The following is a 21,310-nucleotide window of genomic DNA, read 5'->3' on the forward strand; positions in this document are numbered from 1 at the left end:
TAATTGCTGATAGCTTTGGATATATAAAGCATTATTAAAAGGGCACTTGAGTGACCTTCAGTCACACTGCTGCGGGTGCTGAAACATGCAGACTAGGACACTCCTGTACCCTTGGGCCCAGGTCAAAAACATTGGCAGTTACCTATTTGCCTCAGTGTAATTTACTCACTTTCCCATGGCGTTAAACTGCTTCAGAAGCCCAGAAAACCTCTTAGGTGGCAGAGGTTTCCCTGTGCCTCGCTGAAAGTTCCTATCAAGCTTCAAACTTTCCCTCTTTGAGGTTTGGTTATCATAGGTCCAATGCCTACTTCCAGGGGTTTCTTCATGCTTGGCACTTGGTGCTCCTACTGCTTATTTAGTCCTTAGATTCTCATCTAACTTGCCTTACACTGGAACACTTGTGTGCTTGTTTAACTTTTCAAATGCATCCATTGACTACTTTTTTTTTTTTTTTTAAGATTTTATTAGCGCTAGCTCGAGCAGGGAGAAAGGCAGGGGGAGAGGGGCAAGTGGAATCCCCACTGCGTGGAGCCCAACTCAGGGCTCTATCTCAGAGATCAATCGTGATTTGAGCCGAAGTCAGACACTTAACCGACTGAGCCACCCAGGTGCCCCTAAAATGACTTCTTAACAAGATTCAAGTTTCTGGTTGTCAAGGACAATCTTGTATGCTTTATTCTCCATCCCTCTCAACATTACACACTATTAGGCATAGTATAGACATGTTTAATACATAGATGAAAGAACCCTGTGGACAAACAGAGGTAGTAACCTTGAGAACTTTTCTTCTAAGCATAACCAGCAGCCAAAATGAGATGGGGTGTGTGTGGGTGTGGGTGTGTTAGTTAAGTCTCTCAAACTTTAATGAGCCTCAGAATTACCTGGAGGCTTTAGCAAACTGGTTTCTGGGTCCATCTCCAGAGTTTTTGATTTAGTAGGTCCTGTGTGGGGCCCCATGCTTTACGTAAATGAGTTCCCAGGTGATGTTAATGCTGCTAGTCTGAGAACTACATTTCAGAGCCATTGGCATGGACTTAGATTTGAATACACCATCTGAAGTTATCATTCTTCCTCCATTACTGTTTCAGAAGGAGCATTTAATACTATTCTCTGTTCACTTTGGAAAATTATTACTGGAAAAAGATCCTGAAACTACCATTAACACGTTACCTACCTTTCTTCCTTGAACCTGTTTTTTCCCAGATCTCTTGCCAATTCCATTCTCCCCTGGTATAACTTACTGGTCCAGTCCCCCTGGATGATGCTTTAAGCTCTTTCTGACCCACAGCGAACCAGCCATAAAGTTGTTGTTTCCTCCCTTGTTTTGTTTTTGTTTTCATTATGGCTAATAGCACCCATATCCCGCCAGTGAAATCTTGGACCCCTTCTTTCGTCTCCTCTTCCCTCCACCTCCAGTGGATAACCAGTGTCATGTATGCACCTTTCCCTGAAATTTCCTTGGGGTTGTCCTTGGCGCTCTTTCCCAGCAGCTATCTCTTTCTTCCTTATAGCTCCCTGATGAGATATTAACATTTGTATTTAAATTTTTGTAATTATTTAATGACTATTACCCTTGCTAGTTTGCAAGTTTTATCAGCGCAGGGACTATGCTTGAATGGTTTTTTGTTTGTCTTAACTCTGTATTCCAGTATTTAGTATATTTTATACAAAATGGATATTTTTGAGCAAATGGATGGGTGAATGAAAGAATGATTTCCTCTGCCACTTTCCTGTTTCAGTCTTTCATATGAGTTGTGACATCTCTGTTTCAAAAGCTTTGCTGTCCCTTCCTCATTGAAGGAAGAAGTCAAAACCTCAGTGTGGGCCTTAGAGCTGCCCCAGTCTCCCTTTTCAGCCCAGTCTTCATGAGCTTCTCTCCATCGGACCCGGTCCTGCATGTCCCTGAGCACAATGAGCCTTTTCACATCTCTGTACCTTTATTCATGCTTCTCTTTCTGGGTTCCCCATCCTCATTAGTATTTTAACTCTTGGCAAACTCCTCAAGCTTTCTGATACACAGGCAGAATGCATCATTCCTTCATCTGTGCTCCGTTAAAGTGCTGGGCATCACTCCATTGTTGGAATAAAAGGAACATGTATGTTCCCTCAAAAACAGTATGCCGCTGCTTGAGAGAATTGGCCTAGTGTCGGTAACTCACTGAGGGTCCTTGTGATTTATTCATTTGTGTCATAAGTGCATAACTGGTAGTGTTTGATTTAAGGTGAACATTCCACTTTTGATAGATACTGTACTGTCAGTTTACCATTGACATTGGTAAACGGTACGACACATATCACCACCTCCACTTAGCACTGATGCCATATTCTCCTTGCCAAGTGTGTATGTGTGTGTACCCACCTGCATATTATTGCCTTTTCCTTCCAACAGAGTCCTCTTCATCTCTCTCCATATGGCTTCTCCTTTCCACTTCTGTTTATCAAACTTTGGTACTGAGGTGGGCAGTATCAGTCTTCCTGTGTCCTGATTTTTTTAACTGCAAGGTAACAAGGTAAATGACACCTGGGTGTACAGTTCCATATCATTAAGATAAGATTAATTTAAAAATAAAAAAGCAGTATGCTATATGGATTTTCCCTGAAAGACCTTCAAAATGAAGTGCATTTTGGGGCAGAGTTCTGGAGTACTGAATGACAAGAAAAAGAGAAATTTAGGCAAAAGAAAGAATGGTAGAAGTGGTTAGAAAGGAAGGAGATTCCAGGAGCGCCTGGGTGGCTCAGTCATTGAGTGTCTGCCTTCGGCTCAGGTCATGGTCCGGGGGTCCTGGGATCGAGCCCTGCATCAGGCTCCCTGCTCTGCTTCTCTCTCCCACTCCCCCTGCTTGTGTTCCCTCTCTTGCTGTCTCTCTCTCTGTCAAATAAATAAAATCTTAAAAAAAATAAAAATAAAAGAGATTCTGAATTGGGAAATTATCAGATAAAATTTAGGCTCAAGAGTGAAATCAGACCTCAAATTCTAAATGTAAGAATTTAACTAGAGGACAAAGGATGAAGAGGGGGAGAATTTTAAAAGGAGAAATAGATTAAATAGAAAAATATGGCAATATAAGAATTTTGATTATTTCTTATCCTTCAGGACCTTGACTGTTGTTTTGCAATATAGTCATTATTATTTCCTTCCTCCAATAGTAATAGCAGAACCTAGGGGCACCATAAGATGGAATTTTGCAGAAGGCGGGAGAGTGGAAAACAAAATGAAATATGTTACCCAGATGTAAAGGAGGACTCTGCAGACTTGAAGGCTATTTATTTATTTGTGTAGCAGATGGTGCTTGAATCTTTTCACCTCATTGTTTTAGCATTTTAGAAGGTAAAAGTCAATTTATGAGCAGTGTAGAGCTTCACTTTGAATTCAGTTATTTACGGAAAAAAGACACCTCCCCTGCTCAGTCTTACAGGATGTCAGCAGGGATGCTCCTTGACTCCCAGAGGCTGGGAGAATGGGAGAGAATGTGGGCAGTAAACAAACCGAGAGGCTTTCTCTGGGGTGCTGCGTCCGAGGCTCTAAGCCCGAAAGACCCACAGGAAACATTCTGGTGCAACTGGCTTCAGACATTCTCCTTCCTCTTTGCCTCACTACCTGCATTCGTACAGTCAGATTGCCCAGTAATCTGTGAATACTTAGAATGGTAAGCTTGACTACAAACAAAATAAACATGTTAAAGTAATCTTAAAGCTGGAACCCACTTTTCAAAACCTTCAACAAGGACGGCATGGATTAATTTGCTAGAGCATAGGTCATGCTAAAAAAAATTCTTTGTAGAATCAGTAATACATGCCTGTGTGTATAGGTAAGGTAGAGCGGGGAGGTTAAATGTGAAAACTAAAGCCCAGTCAATGGCAAGTTAATCTTACTGCCCTGGTGGGGAATGGAGAGAGGGTTACATTGCCCAAAGGAAGCCTATAAGCACAGGGTCTGATACACCATTACTTAATCCTTACTACATCCTTAAGAAACAACTGTCATCGTTTTGTAAACTTAAAATCAACACCTCTTACACTCAGTTTTGCAATTTTCTCTGTTTTTCGCAATTGTGGCTAAACTGGAATTTGAAACAAAGGTATTTTGACCCAGAGATTACTGGAGTGTGGCCCATTATGTCACACTATTGACTTCTTAGCAAATAGATATCAAATGTCAATATAACAAATAGATATCAAAGGTCAACAAATATTAACTGAATGTGTGGAAAATGAAAAAAAAAGTTGGGTGTAAATTCTTCATTATCTTGAACCATTCTCACATTGCCTGCAAACATTTCACTCATTTCTTTTAGCTTTTGATTATCTAGATAAATATGAAACACTTGAGTCTTTTCTAAAATGCTTCTGAAGTATTTTTTTTAAAGATTTTATTTATTTGAGAGAGAGAGTGAGCAAGTCGGGGGAAGAGTAGAGGAAGAAGGGACAAGGAGACTCTGCGCTGATTGCAGAGCCCGATGTGGGGCTTGATCTCACCTAACCCTAACCCTGAGATCATGACCCGAACTGAAACAAGAGTCACATGCTCAACGAACTGAGCCACCCAAGAGCCCCCTTCTGAGGTATTTTTTTTAAGGTGTGGGGCAAGCATTTCAATAATTTTTGTTTGTAATGAAGACACTATCAACTGAAACGACAGAATTCCTGACAAGTCTATGCTTATATACTTTTGTTTCCCCTTGTGAATGTGAAAAGTGTCCTGGATCTGTAGGAGAAATGAGTTTTCTCTTGATTTCCTCTCTATAGGATTCATGTTTCTCAGTCTACGGATAAGTAGTTCAGAGTGACTTTACCCCCTGACTACTTAGGTGTAGATGAGTTCTTTTATTTTCCTCCTCCGGCTGAGGCCCTGACTTTTCACCCCTTTTTATTTGGTAAGAGATAGAGATTAGCATTTGTGTATTTATTGCATGTTTTTGCATCTTTGACTTTTTTCCAATTTTGAGTTATAATTGACAAAACAGTACTGTATCAGTTTAAGGTGTACAGAGCAATGACTTCTTCACTCTTTAGAAAAGATAATAACAATAGAGTTCTTTATTAAAAAATAGGGCACTCGTAAGGATTTGTTACCTGTAAATAATGAAATTGAAGTAGAATAAGACGGTGGGCTTTTAAAAGTCACAGAGAGGAACAGCTTGTGGTAGAAGGATGCTGTGATGAAGGCTAAAACCTGGGATCTGGTTTTGCTGTAACACAATGTTGGGTACATTACGAGATCTTGCTCAGCTTCAGAAACTTGATCTGTGAAATGAATTGGTTGGATTAGAGTATCTGTATTTTTCTTTTTTCTATATTCGAGCAGATATCCTCAACTTTATTTTATGATTCATCTTTTGTCCTCTTTTTTGAGGCTATCAAACTTTTAATTTCCAAGATTTAAAAAAAAATATTTGTGTGTATACGTACATGTTTAAACAAAATCCAATAAATCCTCGCTGCTGGGGATAGGACAGAGAAGTAAGCTCTCTGCAGCTCGAGCTCATTCTTTGCTAGCTTTGCCTCCACGTATTTCCCAGTGGTGTGCTAGGATAGACCCCTCTCTTCAGACCTGAACCAAGGTTGAATTTAAAGGGACAAAAGTCATCTGGGTAACCTCTACTTTTGCATATCTCATTTGACTTTCAGTATTCTCTTAAAGGAAATAAACTTTTGTACTATTTGACACTTTCAATGAAAGAAGTTTATAGAGGAAGAAAAGAATGCTAGAAACTCATTAATGCTTTACCTTGACCCCATAGGATGTCTGTCAAAGACCAATAAGGCAGCATGTGTGAGCTTACATTTATGAACTTCTTTTTTTTTTTTTTAAACTTTATTTATTTATTTGACAGAGAACGAGACAGTGAGAGAAAGAACATAAGCAGGGAGAGTGGGAGAGGGAGAAGCAGGCTTCCCGCTGAGCAGAGAGCCCAACATGGGGCTCCATCCCAGGACCCTGGAATCATGACCTGAGCTGAAGGCAGACACTTAATGACTGAGCCACCCAGGAGCCCCACATTTATGAACTTCTTAAGGTGGCAGCATATGAGGAGTCAGGAGCCTTTCTCTTTTCTCCCTCCCTTTTTAGGTTGAATATATAATAAGCATAAAGAGAGGTGATATTTATCATGAATGATTACAACATAGTCAATTCTGATTTTCTCCTGTCCATATTGTGGATGAAGTATAAAGAGGGAAACTGTTTAAAACTGATGATGAATGTTCACTAGATAACCTTTTTTGCACCAAATAGGTCACTGTGGTAAGACTAGCCATGCCTTCCTTGCAGATAATAGTTTGCTATTTTTCTCAGCATCTATAAACTCCAAGCCCCTTAGGGGGATGGGTCTTTTTGTGTACTGTTCCTTGCTTGTTCCCTTAGGAGGCATTCACTGATGTAAGATTGGGTCAGGGGCCCAACTATGTATTTGTATACTGGTCACACCGTACTTGATTTCCTGCAGAGTGGCAGTCATGTCTTAATATTTACTAGATGGGAGTAAACACCAGAATAGTTGGCACATAGTACATTCTCAGTGAATATTTGTTGACTGAATGCAAGGTTAGCTCACTATCAGAAACTGATGCTTGATGGCATCATTATTGTGAGTTTGAGTCCCAGTGAATGAGCTATCTACTTTCAATCTTTTGGGTGGCCACAAATGACACAGAGTTTTCCTTTATACAATGGAAGATATCCATCATGATCACAAGGGAATTCTGGTGATAATCTATGGATAGAGTATGTCTTTCCTACTCTTAAGATGAATTACTTATGGCCCCACTCTATTTCAAAGAGCAAAGAGTGAAATTATCCTTGTATGTATGAAAAGTGAATACATTGGTATACATGCAAAATAAAGATGTATCTCCAAATGATGATTCACTTAAAAATTTTTAAAAATGTTTTAGGGATGTGTTTGCTACTTTTCAACCAGCACACGTCGCCATACCAAATTTTATACAGATCCAGTGGAAGCTGTAAAAGACATCCCTGATGGTGCAACAATACTGGTTGGTGGTGAGTAATAGTATTGTTTTCCTTTTGGTGATGGTAACATCCTTATGTTTTTAGCAAAGCAGGGAAATCACAGTGGCAAAGCTGTGGAGATCAGAAATGCCACTTATTTTATTTTTAGTCATTTATTGCATATTATGTAATTATTTCATTATGTAATGATTTTATTAGTGTCCTCATCTTGAAAATTTAGCAGGGTTTAGCACTTAATGTTTCACTTTTTCCCTTTGTGTTTCTTTTTCTATTATTTTGAAAAGCTGAAGTTTTAAATGGTGATGTCTTATTAGTAGCTTTGAAAACATTCCTAGATCCTTGGGAATTCTGTTTAACTAAAACGTTTGCATTGCTCTCATCAGTTACCTAGCTATTCCTTTTGTCCTTCCTCATTTTAGGAGGTAAAAAGCATATACGCATCTCTGTTGTTGAAGCCTCTGGGTTCATTGCTGCACCTTGTTTGGAATGTCTTTTAGAATCATTGTCTCACACTCATTAAACTCACTGCCTGATTCTTATAATTTTTATTTATTCTTATTCTTATTTCTAGGCCTTGGTCACAGGAATCTAGGCTTGTTTTTAGGGCTGCTGTTCATTCATTCATCCATTCAACTGACCAGTCATTGAATGTCCATTTTAAACCCAATACTATTTGACAAATTGCGGAAGTTATAAAGAAATAAAAGTCATTGGTCTAGGCTTCCGGTTCTGCAAAATGTACTCAGGCATATAAAACAAACATGCTTGAAAAAGTAACTGTATAAAGTTTGAATTATAAAGTTGGACAGTAATAGATGTGCAGTTAAGTGCAAGGTGTGTGATGTATAGCTAATATTAACTGGTTGCACTTGGCTTTATTCTTATGATTCAAAGGTTTGACGGTTATGTCTGATGCTATCTAATGGTGCAGAACATTTGGGTATAGCTATGTAGCCACTTCCCGAATTGCTGAGATACATCTGTATATTTTGCTTAATAGATCTAATAACGTGTTTTGCATTTTTTTTATGGAAAAGGATAACATATATTTCCCTGAGAGATAACCATTTTCACAAATTGTCTTTTTCACTTAATAGGTTTTGGGTTATGTGGAATTCCAGAAAATCTTATAGGAGCCTTACTGAAGACTGGAGTAAAAGGGCTGACTGCAGTCAGCAACAATGCAGGGTAAGTGTGCATTTTGAAAACAAGTGGCTTGAAAGAAATGACAGTTCTCTATAATTATACAAAGTTTATGAATAAAATGAAAAACATGCTCAAGTATCACAAGATAGTTTTTAACAAGCTCAAGAGTTGGAGGTTACATTTCTTCAAATATTTTTGGTACCATCCTTCATAATCATAAGTAAAGCAGACTTGCATAGATTTATATCTTAATCCGATGTGCTTTTATTTTTCTAAATTCCAAATACATTGTTAAAATACAGATTTTCAAATTGAATCTTGCATTTTATAATTTAGAGATGTCTCTATGTTATTGTAGATCATTATGTATAGAGGAAGATCTCAAACAGTTTTTTTTTTTTTTTTTTAAGATTTTATCTATCCATTTGTCAGAGAGAGACACAGCGAGAGAGGGAACACAAGCAGAGGGAGTGGGAGAAGGAGAAGCAGGCTCCCCGCTGAGCATGGAGTCAGATGCGGGGCTCGATCCCAGGACTCTGGGACCACGACCCGAGCTGAAGGCAGATGCTTAGGGACTGAGCCACCCAGGCGCCCCTCAAACAGTTTTAAATCTGTTCCAAGTCTTCTCTTTCGGTTATGCCGTATTCTAGATGATATATAAGGAGGTCACTAACCATTAAAAATGTTGCTGGTCTTGGTAGAAGGAGGAGGATATGCAGCCAGCACTTAAGACAGTAGGATCTCATATCAAAATAGTCAACAATAGCCATAACATTTTAATAATGACATGCACATTAAAATATATTTTGTTATGAAGAAAAAAAATCTGTTTTTTTTTTAAGATTTTAGTTCCACATCCTCAAAGAAGCCTTATCCAATTATAGAACTTCTCTAGCCTTCATTGATCTTGCCCCTTTGTGAGTTCCTCTGAAGACTTCTAGTCTTTCTTTGTATACCGAATTGTAGTCCTTCTCCAGTATATATTACAGACTGATCCTTTTGCTTACAGTAGTTTTTTTCTTCCCCACCAGTGCTGGAGCTGGATGGGATTGTAGAGATCATCTGTTCCATTTCCCTAACAGAGGAAACTCATACGTAAATAGAGAAGTAACTTGTTCATGATCACTTGCTATTTCTTAAATGCACCTCGTGCTATTTGAGCTTACTTTGTATTTATAAAAAATACTTTTGACTATCAGTACTTTGTTGGGTTTTCCAGATAGCTCAGTGCTAACAAGGGATGGTGTATAAATCAATGTAAATTCTTGATACAGAGTAAATACTGATAACCATCATTGAACACAAAGAAAGCACTTTGCACACCCTCATTGGCAGTTGATTCTCTTAATTAGGTGGGTTTAATCCCAGAGATCTACAGGAATGACAGCTTTGTTTTGGCCATTAGAGTCAGATAAATGAGGAAAACTTAGCACTGCTTTGTTGGAGAAACAAAGATGGTTTGGATTGTTGAGTAAATGGAGAGAACTTAGAAGTAATAACTACTTTCTTGGGGCACATGGGTAGCTTAGTCAGTTAAGCATCCAACTCCTGATTTCAGCTCAGGTCATGATCTCAGGGTCCTGGGATAGAGCCCCTCGTCAGCTCCATGCTCAGAAGTCTATGTATCCCTCTTCCTCTGCCCTTCTCCTCTAAATAAATAAATAAATAAATAAATAAAATCTTTAAAAAAAAAAAGAAGTAATAACTGCTTTCTCGTTTAGAAAAGGCTGTTTATGGAAGGATCTAACTGAATTGGAAGACTTCCTAAAGCTCAGGGCTCTTGATCTGTGTTTGTTTTGTTTTTAGTTACCAGTGAGACCTGTTGCCATGAGGTACAACTTATCTTGGTGTGGAGTATTAACTGTTAGTCTTTTTTATTTTTTTAAATATTATTTAATTTATTTTTTATTTTTTAAGATTATTTATTTGACAGAGAGAGAGCACGCTCACAAGTAGGCAAAGTGGCAGGCAGAGGGAGAGGGAGAAGCAGGCTCCCTGCTGAGCAAGGAGCCTGATGTGGGGCTCCATACCAGGACCCTAGGATCATGACCTGAGCCGAAGGCAGCCGCTTAACTGACTGAGCCACCCAGGCGCCCCTTAACTGTTAGTCTTGATGAGATAAACATTCCCCCTTAGGATCACTCAGATGAATCAGGACTTTGATATGGATTGATTAGGAAAGTGGGGAAAATTGAAAATATGCATTTCACTGATTTTTTAGAAGACTTTGACATGTGAATTACAAGCCTGTAGGAACCAAAAGTTTTACAGTAAACTATATATCAACCAATTAGAGAAGTAAGGGAAGCATAGATGTGTTATATTAATCACACTCATTTCCTCATGACAAGATTATTTTAGATTACAGTTCTTGAAGGTGGGAATTTAAACAACTCTAGGGACAGCCCAGCTTCCATGTGGAAGCCTGTAAGTACTGTATGATCATACATATGCTCCTGTGCTTTTTGTTACAGTACTGTTACCTATATGTGGTGTTATACTAGTCAGCTGTAGGAATTCTGGACCCAGTGAGCAGCTTTTCACGCTAAATAAAATTCCTGGTTCTGCACCAGGGGTTTTGAACCAGTAGATAAAGGTGGGTGGCTCCTTTGCTATGCCATCTTTATTATTAGTTGAGGCTGCTGCAGCTCTGAAGGTCTCAATGGAGAGCTGTGGGCCATCTTGTCTGATTATAAGCATTCCTCCAAGAATTGATTATTTTGTCTGAGAAGGGCTAACCACTTCCTGGGATGTGTACTTGAACTTCTCTCCTCAGCTCATGGAAGGGAGTGAGTGTTCACTTGTTCCATATAACTGTGTCGTAAGTTAATGTGCTATCCGAATATAGCTTGTTCTTTTCTTTTGATATTCTTGATATTATCAGAGTAAATATATACTGTAACTGAGATTTAAGCATGCCTAAAATGAGAGGAAACAAGAGAAATACAGTTTGGTAAATGGTTGCAAATTTATTTTGATTAGAGTTTTGTTTTGACAAGAATTTCCAATTAATGAGATTTCAGAAAATGAAATTTCAGATTCAGAACATAACAAATATTTGTGGAACGTTTATGTCTTCCATGAAATACTGTTTTGCTTTACACAAATATATCTCTTTATTGAATTCTTGGCTTTAGACTTCTTTTACCACTAAAATGTTTGGAACCTGAGGTTGTGGTACCATAAGAGAATGGTCAAATCTCTACCTCCAGAGGTGTGCTAGGGAAATGTTGGCTCCTAAAGGCAAGCAAGATAATCTTTTTGAAAGTCCATCAAAATTGCCTTTAATATCAAAGAGCTGCAAGATGCCTTAATATGCATGTTTCTCTATTAGAAATGTTATGTTTCTCACTTGCAAAAGATGGCCTGTGTCTGTCTTCTCTTTTCCTATTGTAAGGGCTTTACCTTTTTCATTTTTGTATCATCATTGTCTGATACACAGTAAAGAAGGGATACATGTTTACTGAATTCGTGAGTTGGAAAGTATGTGGCAAGAAAGACACTTATTATAAGCTACCTAACAGCCTTATTTGAGGCATAAACACTAACTCTGTACCTGGTCAGGGGGTAGCCTGGGCTGAGCATCTTAAGCACTGCTTGGTTGCCAAGCCAGTTGCTAGTCCAAAAAGAAAGCAAAGGCCAAATATACATAGTTTCCAGAGCCAAGATCAACAAATACAGAGAGGTCATCTCCAAAGAGAGCCAAGTTCAAATGTGTAATGGGTTGAAAAGCCAAACAGAGATCCATGAAAGAGTGTGTAATGGGAAAAATCTCTGAAGTCAGTGAATTGGGCAAGTACATTCTGGTTTATCATATGGACCTGTATACTTGGAGGGAGGTTCAGATATTAAAGACTACAGAAAGCAAATGGACTATATTCACTTTCATGGATTATTTTATTGTTATGACTATTTAGACAGGGCTCCAGAGGATATATCAATAGTACTCTCATATTGGGTAACTGAAGAGAGTTTACCAAAGGGACTCTCTTTAAAGGAATGGTCAGAGTTGAGGGAAAGCAATATGGGTATTGAAGTACCCTGGAGTTAGTATCAGAGAGCGCTATTACCGTCAGTCTTAGGCCTGAAGAATGAGAGGAGGGAGCTGCCAGGACCTGGAAGAAAGCTTTATGATGTCCTTCTCGCACCTGGTCAGAAGCCAGAGGGCAAGGGAGTCCGTCTATCCAGTCAGCCATCCCGGCACAGGGCAAGCTGGAGATTGGTGAATGGATCTGCAAGGGCAAATAGAAAATATCCAGCATGAGGACTTGTGATTTTCATTTTGAGCCAGTGAGAAGGGAGAAAGTGAAATCAAGCAATAAATTCATTCAACAAATGTTCCATAAATGTGAAAATGGAGGGGCAGGTTTCAGTATAAAGTCGGGCAATCAGGGAGAGACTCACTGAGGTGATGGTTGACCAGAGACTTGAAAGAAATGAGGGGTGAGCCTTGCATTACCTGGGGAAGAGTTTCAGAGACAGGGAGAGGCCAGTGCAAAGGGCCTGGGAAGTATGCCTGGTGTGTTTGCAGAACAGAGAGGAGGTCAGCAGAAGAAAAGTGAGCAAAAGGGAAGTGGGAGGAATGAGGTCTGAGATGTCAAGGGCATCTCATCTTACAGGGCCTTGCAGGCCACTCTAGAGACCCCTGCTTTTGCATGAATGCCATTGCAGCATTTTGGGCAGAGCAGTGACGTGATCTGACATATTTTGTTTTATTCTTACGGTTTGGGCCGCCATTTTATGAGTGGATTGCAGGGAGCAGGAGTAGAAGTAGGGAAGGTTGCTGTCTTTAGGCAGGAGATGGTGCAGGTCACACAGGAGGAAGTGAGAAATGCTCAGATTCTGGATAGATTTTGAAGGTAGAGTCAGGATTTTCCAATATTGTTGATGTAGAGTAGGAGAGAGGAGTGACAGATCACTCCATTACTTTTGTACTAAAGATTTGCAAGGATGGGGCAGGCTGCAGGTGCAGCTGAATTTAGAAGAATGGAATTGTTAACCTGAAGAACAGAAGGCCCAGCTAAGTATTAATTAGGAGTAGGTAAAAAACAGACAAAAAACAGAGAGAGGGCATTGTGTGTGAGTGTGTGGAAGAACTGGTTTTTCCAAGATCCCTCTAGTGGCCAAGCATACTATTAATCTTCAGGGCATTCTCTCCATATTTCTCCATATCTCAAAAGTACATTCTTGGAAATACTTGTTTAGGCTTTAGTTTTCTTTTGAAACAAGCAAGAATAAATCATATAGCTATTCCTTCTATACTCGTGGTGAGTGGGAAATGTTCTCAGATTCAGTATTGGAAGACTAGAACTATAAACAAGTTTAGCAAATGGTTGACAGTTACCTGGACTACTTGGAGGGATTCAGTGTGCCTAGACCTCCTGGTCTAGGTTAGAGGCTTGGCAGTGATGCATTCTGGGAAGTAGGAGTCAGTTGAGTGGGGATGGGCATTTGTGGGCATGAGGAGTGTGGGGATGGAGAGCGAAGTGAAGGGGGAGACGAGCTTGTTAGGAGAAACGTCAGTGGTTTGTCACACAAGGTACCGTACTTATCCCTCCTTGGGTCAAGCAAGGGGATGTCACTAGGGACTGTAGACTAATTAACCACCAGTCCATTCTCCCACTCTGTTCCATTGCCAAAGCCAGAATTCTGGACTGGGTCTGTATCTACATTAGGATGGGCAACAAACCTATGATTTATTTTCCCCCAAATATCCCTTGACTGGTCCCCTTTTTCTCCACTCCTTTTGGGGCTGCCTTAGTTCAGACCGTTGTCTTTGCTTATCTGGATTATTTCAAGCCTCTTAACTGATCTCCCGGCCTTTTGTCACTGAACCTCTCCAATTAATTGTATACCCTGTTATTTTCTACTTAAAATTATTCACAGGGTCTCCCATATCCTTTAGGATGAGATCTTCATTTCGTGGTATGGCTCATGTGACAGGTGACAAGCTGGCCTGCCTTCTACCTCTGTTGCTCACTTTTGCTTCCAGTCTGTACTGCAGTTACACTCAGCACGGAGCCCATCCCACCACTGTGCACCTTTGCAAAGCTGCCCACCTGCCTTTTTGGTTCATTGCGTCCACACCTCTACTCTGCTCTCAAAGACTTTTTTCTTCAAGTCTGTTCAAGTGTCATTTTCCTTAAGCCTTTTCTGGACCTCTTTCTCCTCTCTGTTGGGTGACCTTCAGTGTTCTCATTGCACTTGATGCAGACCTCTTAGCACATCTCATCCTCTGTTGTAATTATAGGTTTACATGTTTATCCCTTGATATCTCAGAGCTCCCCCTGGCCCAGGACCTGACATACTAGCCCTGGGGGGGCAGTAAGAACTTAGTAAAGGACTATGGGATGAGTGAACAGTGTAGATGACCCAGGCTCCATAGGGGAGAGGCCATGAGAGAACTCGGATTAGGAGGGAGAGATCATAAATGAAGGCTTCTATTTCTGGGAGGTGCTCTGGCTTTATCACTGTATTTCTGTCTCTTAAAAAAACTTTTATCATAGCATAATACAGAGTAACACAGAAAAGTGATCATATCACAGGTTTGAAGTTTGAAGGATCTTTACAGGCTGCAGACCCATGTAACCAGCCCCCAGATTCTTTCAGTGGAACATGACCAGTACCCCAGAAAGCCCCTCTTGTGCTCCTTCGAGTCACTGTTTTCCTTTCCCACCACCAAACTTAACCATTATCCTCACTTCTGATCTTATCCGTTAGTCTTGTGTGACTTTGAACTTCATATAAAAGGAATAGGTCAGTAAGTACTCTCTTGTGGTTCTTTTGCTTAGCATTTTACCTGTGAGAGCCCTCCATTGTTGCAGGGGTGGTCACTGATTCCTTCTTACTGCTCATTTTTTCTGCTCTGCTGTGGAGTAGTACTGGGGAGGCCCCAGTGTTTGGCCATCATGGACAGTGTGACTATGAATATTCTTGTCTTCTGGGGAACATATGTATGCATTCCTGTTGGACATAGACCGAGGAGGGGAATTGCTGACCTAGCATATCCATATGTTCAGCATCAATAGATACTGCTAATAATTTTTCAGAAGTGGTTGGATCAGTTGACATTCTCCTCTTCATATATGAGAGCTCTGGGTGTTCCACATTCTTGCCAACACTTGGTATTTCCTTCTTCTTTTTTCTTTTTTTTAAAGAATTTATTTGTGTGTGAGAGAGAGAGAGCGTGTGTGCACAAGCAGGGGGAGTGGCAGGCAGAGGGAGAAGCAGGCTCCCCACTGAGCAAGGAGCCCAACATGGGGCTTGATCCCAGGACTCTGGGATCATGACCTGAGCTGAAATCAAGAGTCAGATGCTTAACCTACTGAGCTACCCAGGCGCCCCTGTTCTCTCTTAAATAGGAGAATGCGTGTTCACTTTTTAGGACAGAATGAATTTCTCTGCTTGGAGCCAGTGCAGGTTAGGAGAGTGACATTGCCTTTGCATTTACATACGCCTTCAGAGTGTAGGGCAAGATCCAGTCTGCTCGCCTTCTACCCTACTATCACTTGGGAGCAGTGGAAAGAGTGAAAGGTGCAGGGCAGACTTGTAGGATTGGTGTGGGTTTGAATACTGGCTACGTCACTTACTACCCAAGATATCTGTCAGCAGAAATCACTGAAAGGTCTTGAGCTTTAGTTTCCTTAGCTGTAAAATAAGAAAAGAACAGCCACCTTGCAAGGCTCTTTGGGTGGTGGGAGACTACGAGAGAATATGGGTTCAATGCCCAGCAGAGAGGATTCCTTTAAATGAATAATATTGCATGTTTTCGGAAGTCAGGGATATTAGTGTTCTAACCGATGTTGCTTTGATTGCAAGTTGCTTGCATTTTTCTTCTAGGGTTGACAACTTTGGCCTGGGCCTTTTACTTCGATCCAAGCAGATAAAACGCATGGTCTCTTCATATGTGGGAGAAAATGCAGAATTTGAACGACAGTACTTAAGTGGTGAATTAGAAGTAGAGCTGACACCTCAGGTAAGAAAAATTTCTCTGCTCCTCTTTTAGAATAGTAACTTAGTTTGAAATTTACCTATTTCCCTCTAGCAATTTTCTTTTGCAAGAGAGGTAAGGCAGAAAGGATGCAATTTTGCCAGGCCAAGGAAATTTGTTTGTAGGTCACGCCTGTCGATTGCTAGAAGACTAAAAGCCTCTGTTGCCGTGCCCCAAAAAAGGGAGGTATTTCTAGTAAACAATATCTAGGCTACAGGACAAATGTGTAAGCTTGGCACTGTGGTGTCCATTTTGTGCTGGCAGCTTGCAGTAGGGCTTGCTGAAATGCTTGGGGATTGTCCTAAGGGTCTGTTCCTGTGAATCATAGAATTAGAAATGTGTGAGGAATATGTTCTTGCTGAGACATCAGGAAAGTGAAGTCCCTGGAGGGTACAACTGGCCATGTCACAGAATAAGAGCTGGAATCAGAGCCCAGGTCTCCAGGGAATAGATGTTCCTTACCAAGTAAGCAATTACCACAATTGAATCTAGCAGGTTTCCATTCATGTCGTACACTATGTCTTAACTGGCTAAAGAGTTTGTCATAGAGGAAACTTTTTGAAGCCATTTGGGTAAAACGAGAGGAAACTTTTTGAAGCCATTTGGGTAAAACAAGCCATTTGGGTAGAACATAGAGGAAACTTTTTGAAGCCATTTGGGTAAAACAAGAGGAAACTTTTTGAAGCCATTTGTGCCTACAGGTTATATGTATTGGTCTTCCAGTTGGACATCATCTGCCTTCATCTCTGAAATTGAACCCACCACTCTGCTTTATTTTTGTCAACAGAATTATTATTACCACTGACTTCAGTAAATTGGTGATAACGTGAGATAGCAACTTTTTTTTTTTTTTTAAAGATTTTATTTATTTATTTGACAGAGAGAGACACAGCGAGAGAGGGAACACAAGCAGGGGGAGTGGAAGAGGGAGAAGCAGGCTTCCCGCGGAGCAGGGAGCCCGATGCGGGGCTTGATCCCAGGACCCTGGGATCATGACCTGAGCCGAAGGCAGACGCTTAACGACTGAGCCACCCAGACGCCCCAGAGATAGCAACATTTTAAAAATCAATAATGAACTCCCAGTATATGCTTGTCTAGAGAGAGCGCGTAGGGGAGAACTTTTGTACCTGAGGCTTCACAACATTACTCACGTCCCACCCGATCACCCCACAGTGTGGGCACCTGTGCTTGTCATAAGCCTTGCACTGTGCCTGGTATTTATCCATTTTCATTTAAGGTTTTTTGAAAATAACAAAAGGTACCCTGTCTTAGTCTACTCATGCTGCTGTAACAAAATACCACAAACTCGGTGGCTCAGACAAGAGAAAGTGATGTCTCATTGTTCTGGCAACTGGGAAGTACAAGATCAAGTACAGGCTGATGTGATTCTTGGTAGAGGGGAGGAGGGGGAGGAAGAGAGAAAGAGGATGCACACGTGCAAATAAGGACTCTGGGGTCTCTTATTATAAGGACACTAATCCTGCTGGATCAGGGCCCTACCCTTATGACCTCATTTAGCCTTAATGACTTCCATAAAGGCCCTGTCTTCAAATACCATCACGTTGGGTGTTAGGGCTTCAGCATATGAATTTGGTGGGGGACACAATTCAGTCCATTGCATATACTTTTCCTCTTCACATTGTAGATTGAGATACCTTTTCCTTTGGGTTGTGGAGCCCTTGAAAATTAACCTTTCAATTACTTCTATTATCTTTTGTATTATACCTTCTTTTGTCAGAGGGCATATACATGGGAGTTCCTTAGTATTTCTTTTATATTCCTTCTTTAAGCTGAAAGAGGTCAGTGTCTCTCTCCCCGACTTAGGGGCAGGTAAATAAACATTGGCTTGGGCAACTTGTTTTGCAGCCTGTGAGCCAGAGAAGTGTTGATGAAGTGGTAGGGATTAGGACTCCCTTTGGGATTTGGATGTAGGGGGGTTGGTGGTCGCTGCAGAGAGCCTGTCTGTAGAAATTGTCCACTTTTAGGTCCTTGCCCAATTGGACAGAGAGCAGGAATAAAGTATTCAAGGAGGGTAGACGTAAAAAATATCTTATAGTAGAGAAGGTTATGGTTGTTTTGATGATTTAATCTTGTGAATGTTATTAACTTAAAATACAGTACAAAATGGACTTATCTCTGACTATTAGATAGAATAGAGAAACTGTTACCTGGAAGATTGTCAGTTATGCTTCAGATCCTGCCTTCCCCAGATTATCCCAGCCTACTTCAAACGCCCGTGTCTGAAGTCCCAACTTTTAGTCCCCACTTTGAGTTTAGTATTTAAAGGACCCAGTTAAAGTAGAAAATTGTTTTCAGGCTGAAATAATTTTAACATAGTATTACTAAGACCTAAACCAGTTCTTACTACTGAGTGACCAATCAGTTATGTAGTATGAATATGATGTAGCTAGACTGTAACAATAGGTTTCAGGGTTAGGGTGGGTGTTAGGAAATATTTAGGGCCAGAGTTATTTCCCTATGGGAGAACTGGGTTGGAAAGCAGTTGGGGGCAGGGGGCAGCCAGGGAAATCAGGTTTGAACAACTGGTACCTAGGAAGGGGATAAAGATGATCAAAAGAAGATACAAAGAAACTTTGCGTACAGTTGTTTCTACTCTAAGATAAAATTTGAAGTACTCTTAGCTTTTAAAAACCAAATTACCTGTATGTTGTACTCTTTGCCTAACTATGGATTTTTTCTTAGTTAGATAATGTAGTAGATAAAATGCTTTTAAGAATGTTTTAGAATGAACTCTAAGTAAATGAACATATTATTATTATATAATAATGGCATTGTTATTCATGATAAGCTTCAAGTTATACCTACATAGGGCATACAGTAAAACACAAAATTTAAATACATATTTTTAAATATATATATATAGTTAAAGTGATATACTTCAGATTTGAAAATTGATTTTAAAATATTACAAATAGACTGTTGGGAGAATATGATGTCAGGAGAGCAGTGGGAGACCAGAAAGCTGAGAGCACGATGATACAAAGAAGCAGTTACATTCGAATGCAAATTAAGAATTGAGAGATTGTTGTCTAGAGGGGCAATACTTGTTTTCAATTAATCTAGCATACCGTGTTAGCGAATTACACCAATATACAGTGCTAGGTACTGTTTAGAATGATAAACCTCTAGAGAGAGGAACTGTGTCTGTAAATGTTTCCGTATCCACGTACAGAAGTGTGCTTAATGAACTTCTTATGGTGTGGTGGTTGCTCACTTGTAGGGCACGCTTGCAGAGCGGATTCGTGCAGGTGGGGCTGGAGTTCCTGCGTTTTACACCAGCACTGGGTACGGGACCCTGGTGCAGCAAGGAGGGGCACCGATCAAATACAACGAAGATGGCAGCATTGCCGTTGCCAGTAAGCCGAGAGAGGTAAGAAGTAGCTCTCATTCAGGTAACACGGGCTACCTCTTCCAGCACAGGATCCAGGTGCACTCAGTGGGTAGGTGAGATAAAATCTGCTCTGTGTAAGAAGAGACCCTGTCCTTCATCTATGTGGCCTATGCTAGGAAAATTTCTGCTAAAACTGAGCATCTGCCAATAATTAAAATCACGTAGAGAAACCAGAATAAATAAATGGGAAGAAACTGTAATCTATATAAGATGTGTGAGTCAAGATTAGTTTTATGGTAGGTTTTAACAAACGTAGGAGCATTTATAACTTCTGATCATGCTCATGTGGAAAAGAGAGTAGGTGTATGATATATATTGTATTAAACTTTTCATTCTCAAGCCCCTTCTGGATGTGGATGAAGGAGAAAAAAAAGCCAAGGACATCACAAGTTTGTCTACAATTTTGAAAAAGAGGGGACAGTTGTAATTACATAATAAGATAGAGCATTCATCCTGTCTCCTTTATCCTTCTTTTTGTACACTGGACATATTTGAGCTGACTGAATAATTTAGTTTTATTTAAAGTGCTGGGTAGGATGGGGTACCTTTATACTAGGTAACTTCACTCACATATTAGAAAAGAATAGGACTCCACATATAGATATTTGAGATACTCAGATTTGAGGCAATTGTAAAAATTACACAGGACAGTAATCCATTACTGTATTTTTAGTCCCTCTCCCTTCTCCCTGGCCACATGGCTCAAGAGCGTTAACTCAGGCTGCAGAAATGCTGAGCTTAGCTCTGAGGAAATGACAGCTTAGTAAATCGAGGGATCTCCTACCACACTTGCCTATAGTGAATTTTATAATTTTTTTTTTTTTGCTTATAGGGATGTTCTGCACCTCTGTGTTTTGAGAGAAGATAAAAGGTCATTGAATATGCGCCTTGCTGCTCAGTGTTTGTGTCTGGCAGCATCCTCCATCTGGAGCGTTGCTTTTTTTGCTTAGAATGACCTATATTGACTCAAAGTTTTGATTAACATTTTTTTTTATATTCTATCTTGCTTCTTTCCTTACTGCCTAATTAAGGTTTAAAAAGTTTTTGACAAAGTAAGACAGGAGCCTAATTATTAAAATGGATCTTAGTAATATAGATAATGATGCCCAGAAAAATTGGGTTAATACTTTGAGAGTTTGCTAGAAGCTAGAGCATTAACTTGCCCTGGGAAAATATAGGATAGACTGGAGTCTGTCCTGAATGTCTCGGTTCATTTTTGCCTGGAGTTAGGTGCACAAATCTAGTAGTTTTGTACTTTGGTCTGAATTACCTAGGAACGTGACAGATAATTTCTTGAAATGATTCTTGCTAGCTCTTTATTTCCCCTACATATGGTAGGAAGAGGAGGTGAGTAAATTTCCTAATTCAGTGGTATTTGCCGGGCACTGGCCCGCGTATGGTAGAAAAGGAGATGATCTAGACTAAGTGCCCCTGCTAGTGGAGGAGCTGACAAGGAATGAATTAATAAACACATAATGTCAATAAAGAAAGTGCCATGAAGAAAAATCGAGTAGGGTAAGGGCAGAGAGAATGGTCACTGGTCAGGGAAGGGGTGTTCCAGATTGGGTCAGGGGAAACCTCTCTGAGGAAGTGACAGTTAGTAGAGATCAGAATAAAACAGGAGAATGAGTGGGTGAAGATTATAGGGTTGTGCTCTGGTCAGAAGGAAGGGGAAGGACACGGTCCTGAGTCAGGCCAGCTCTGTTTGTGGAACAGCAGGGCAGTGAGACTGGAACAGAGTAAATGAGGCAGAGAGTAGTAGGATGGGAGGCTGAAGGGAGGCATGAAC

At 40.3% G+C, this 21,310-nt stretch overlaps 1 protein-coding gene across 4 annotated transcripts in view; it reads left to right on the forward strand.

Annotated features, from left to right (window-relative positions):
- Positions 1 to 21,310, forward strand: part of OXCT1 (3-oxoacid CoA-transferase 1) — a 123,346-nt gene that overhangs the window by 1,356 nt on the left and 100,680 nt on the right. For all 4 annotated transcript variants that reach the window (XM_021700566.1, XM_021700574.1, XM_044917163.1 and 1 more), the window contains exons 2-5: positions 6,895 to 7,003; positions 8,071 to 8,161; positions 15,959 to 16,094; positions 19,351 to 19,500. In XM_021700566.1, the coding sequence (XP_021556241.1) occupies positions 6,895 to 7,003; positions 8,071 to 8,161; positions 15,959 to 16,094; positions 19,351 to 19,500 (486 nt within the window). The remainder of the gene's footprint in view (positions 1 to 6,894; positions 7,004 to 8,070; positions 8,162 to 15,958; positions 16,095 to 19,350; positions 19,501 to 21,310) is intronic.

The sequence above is a fragment of the Neomonachus schauinslandi genome, chromosome 7, assembly GCF_002201575.2.
Source record: "Neomonachus schauinslandi chromosome 7, ASM220157v2, whole genome shotgun sequence".
Taxonomy (NCBI): domain Eukaryota; kingdom Metazoa; phylum Chordata; class Mammalia; order Carnivora; family Phocidae; genus Neomonachus; species Neomonachus schauinslandi.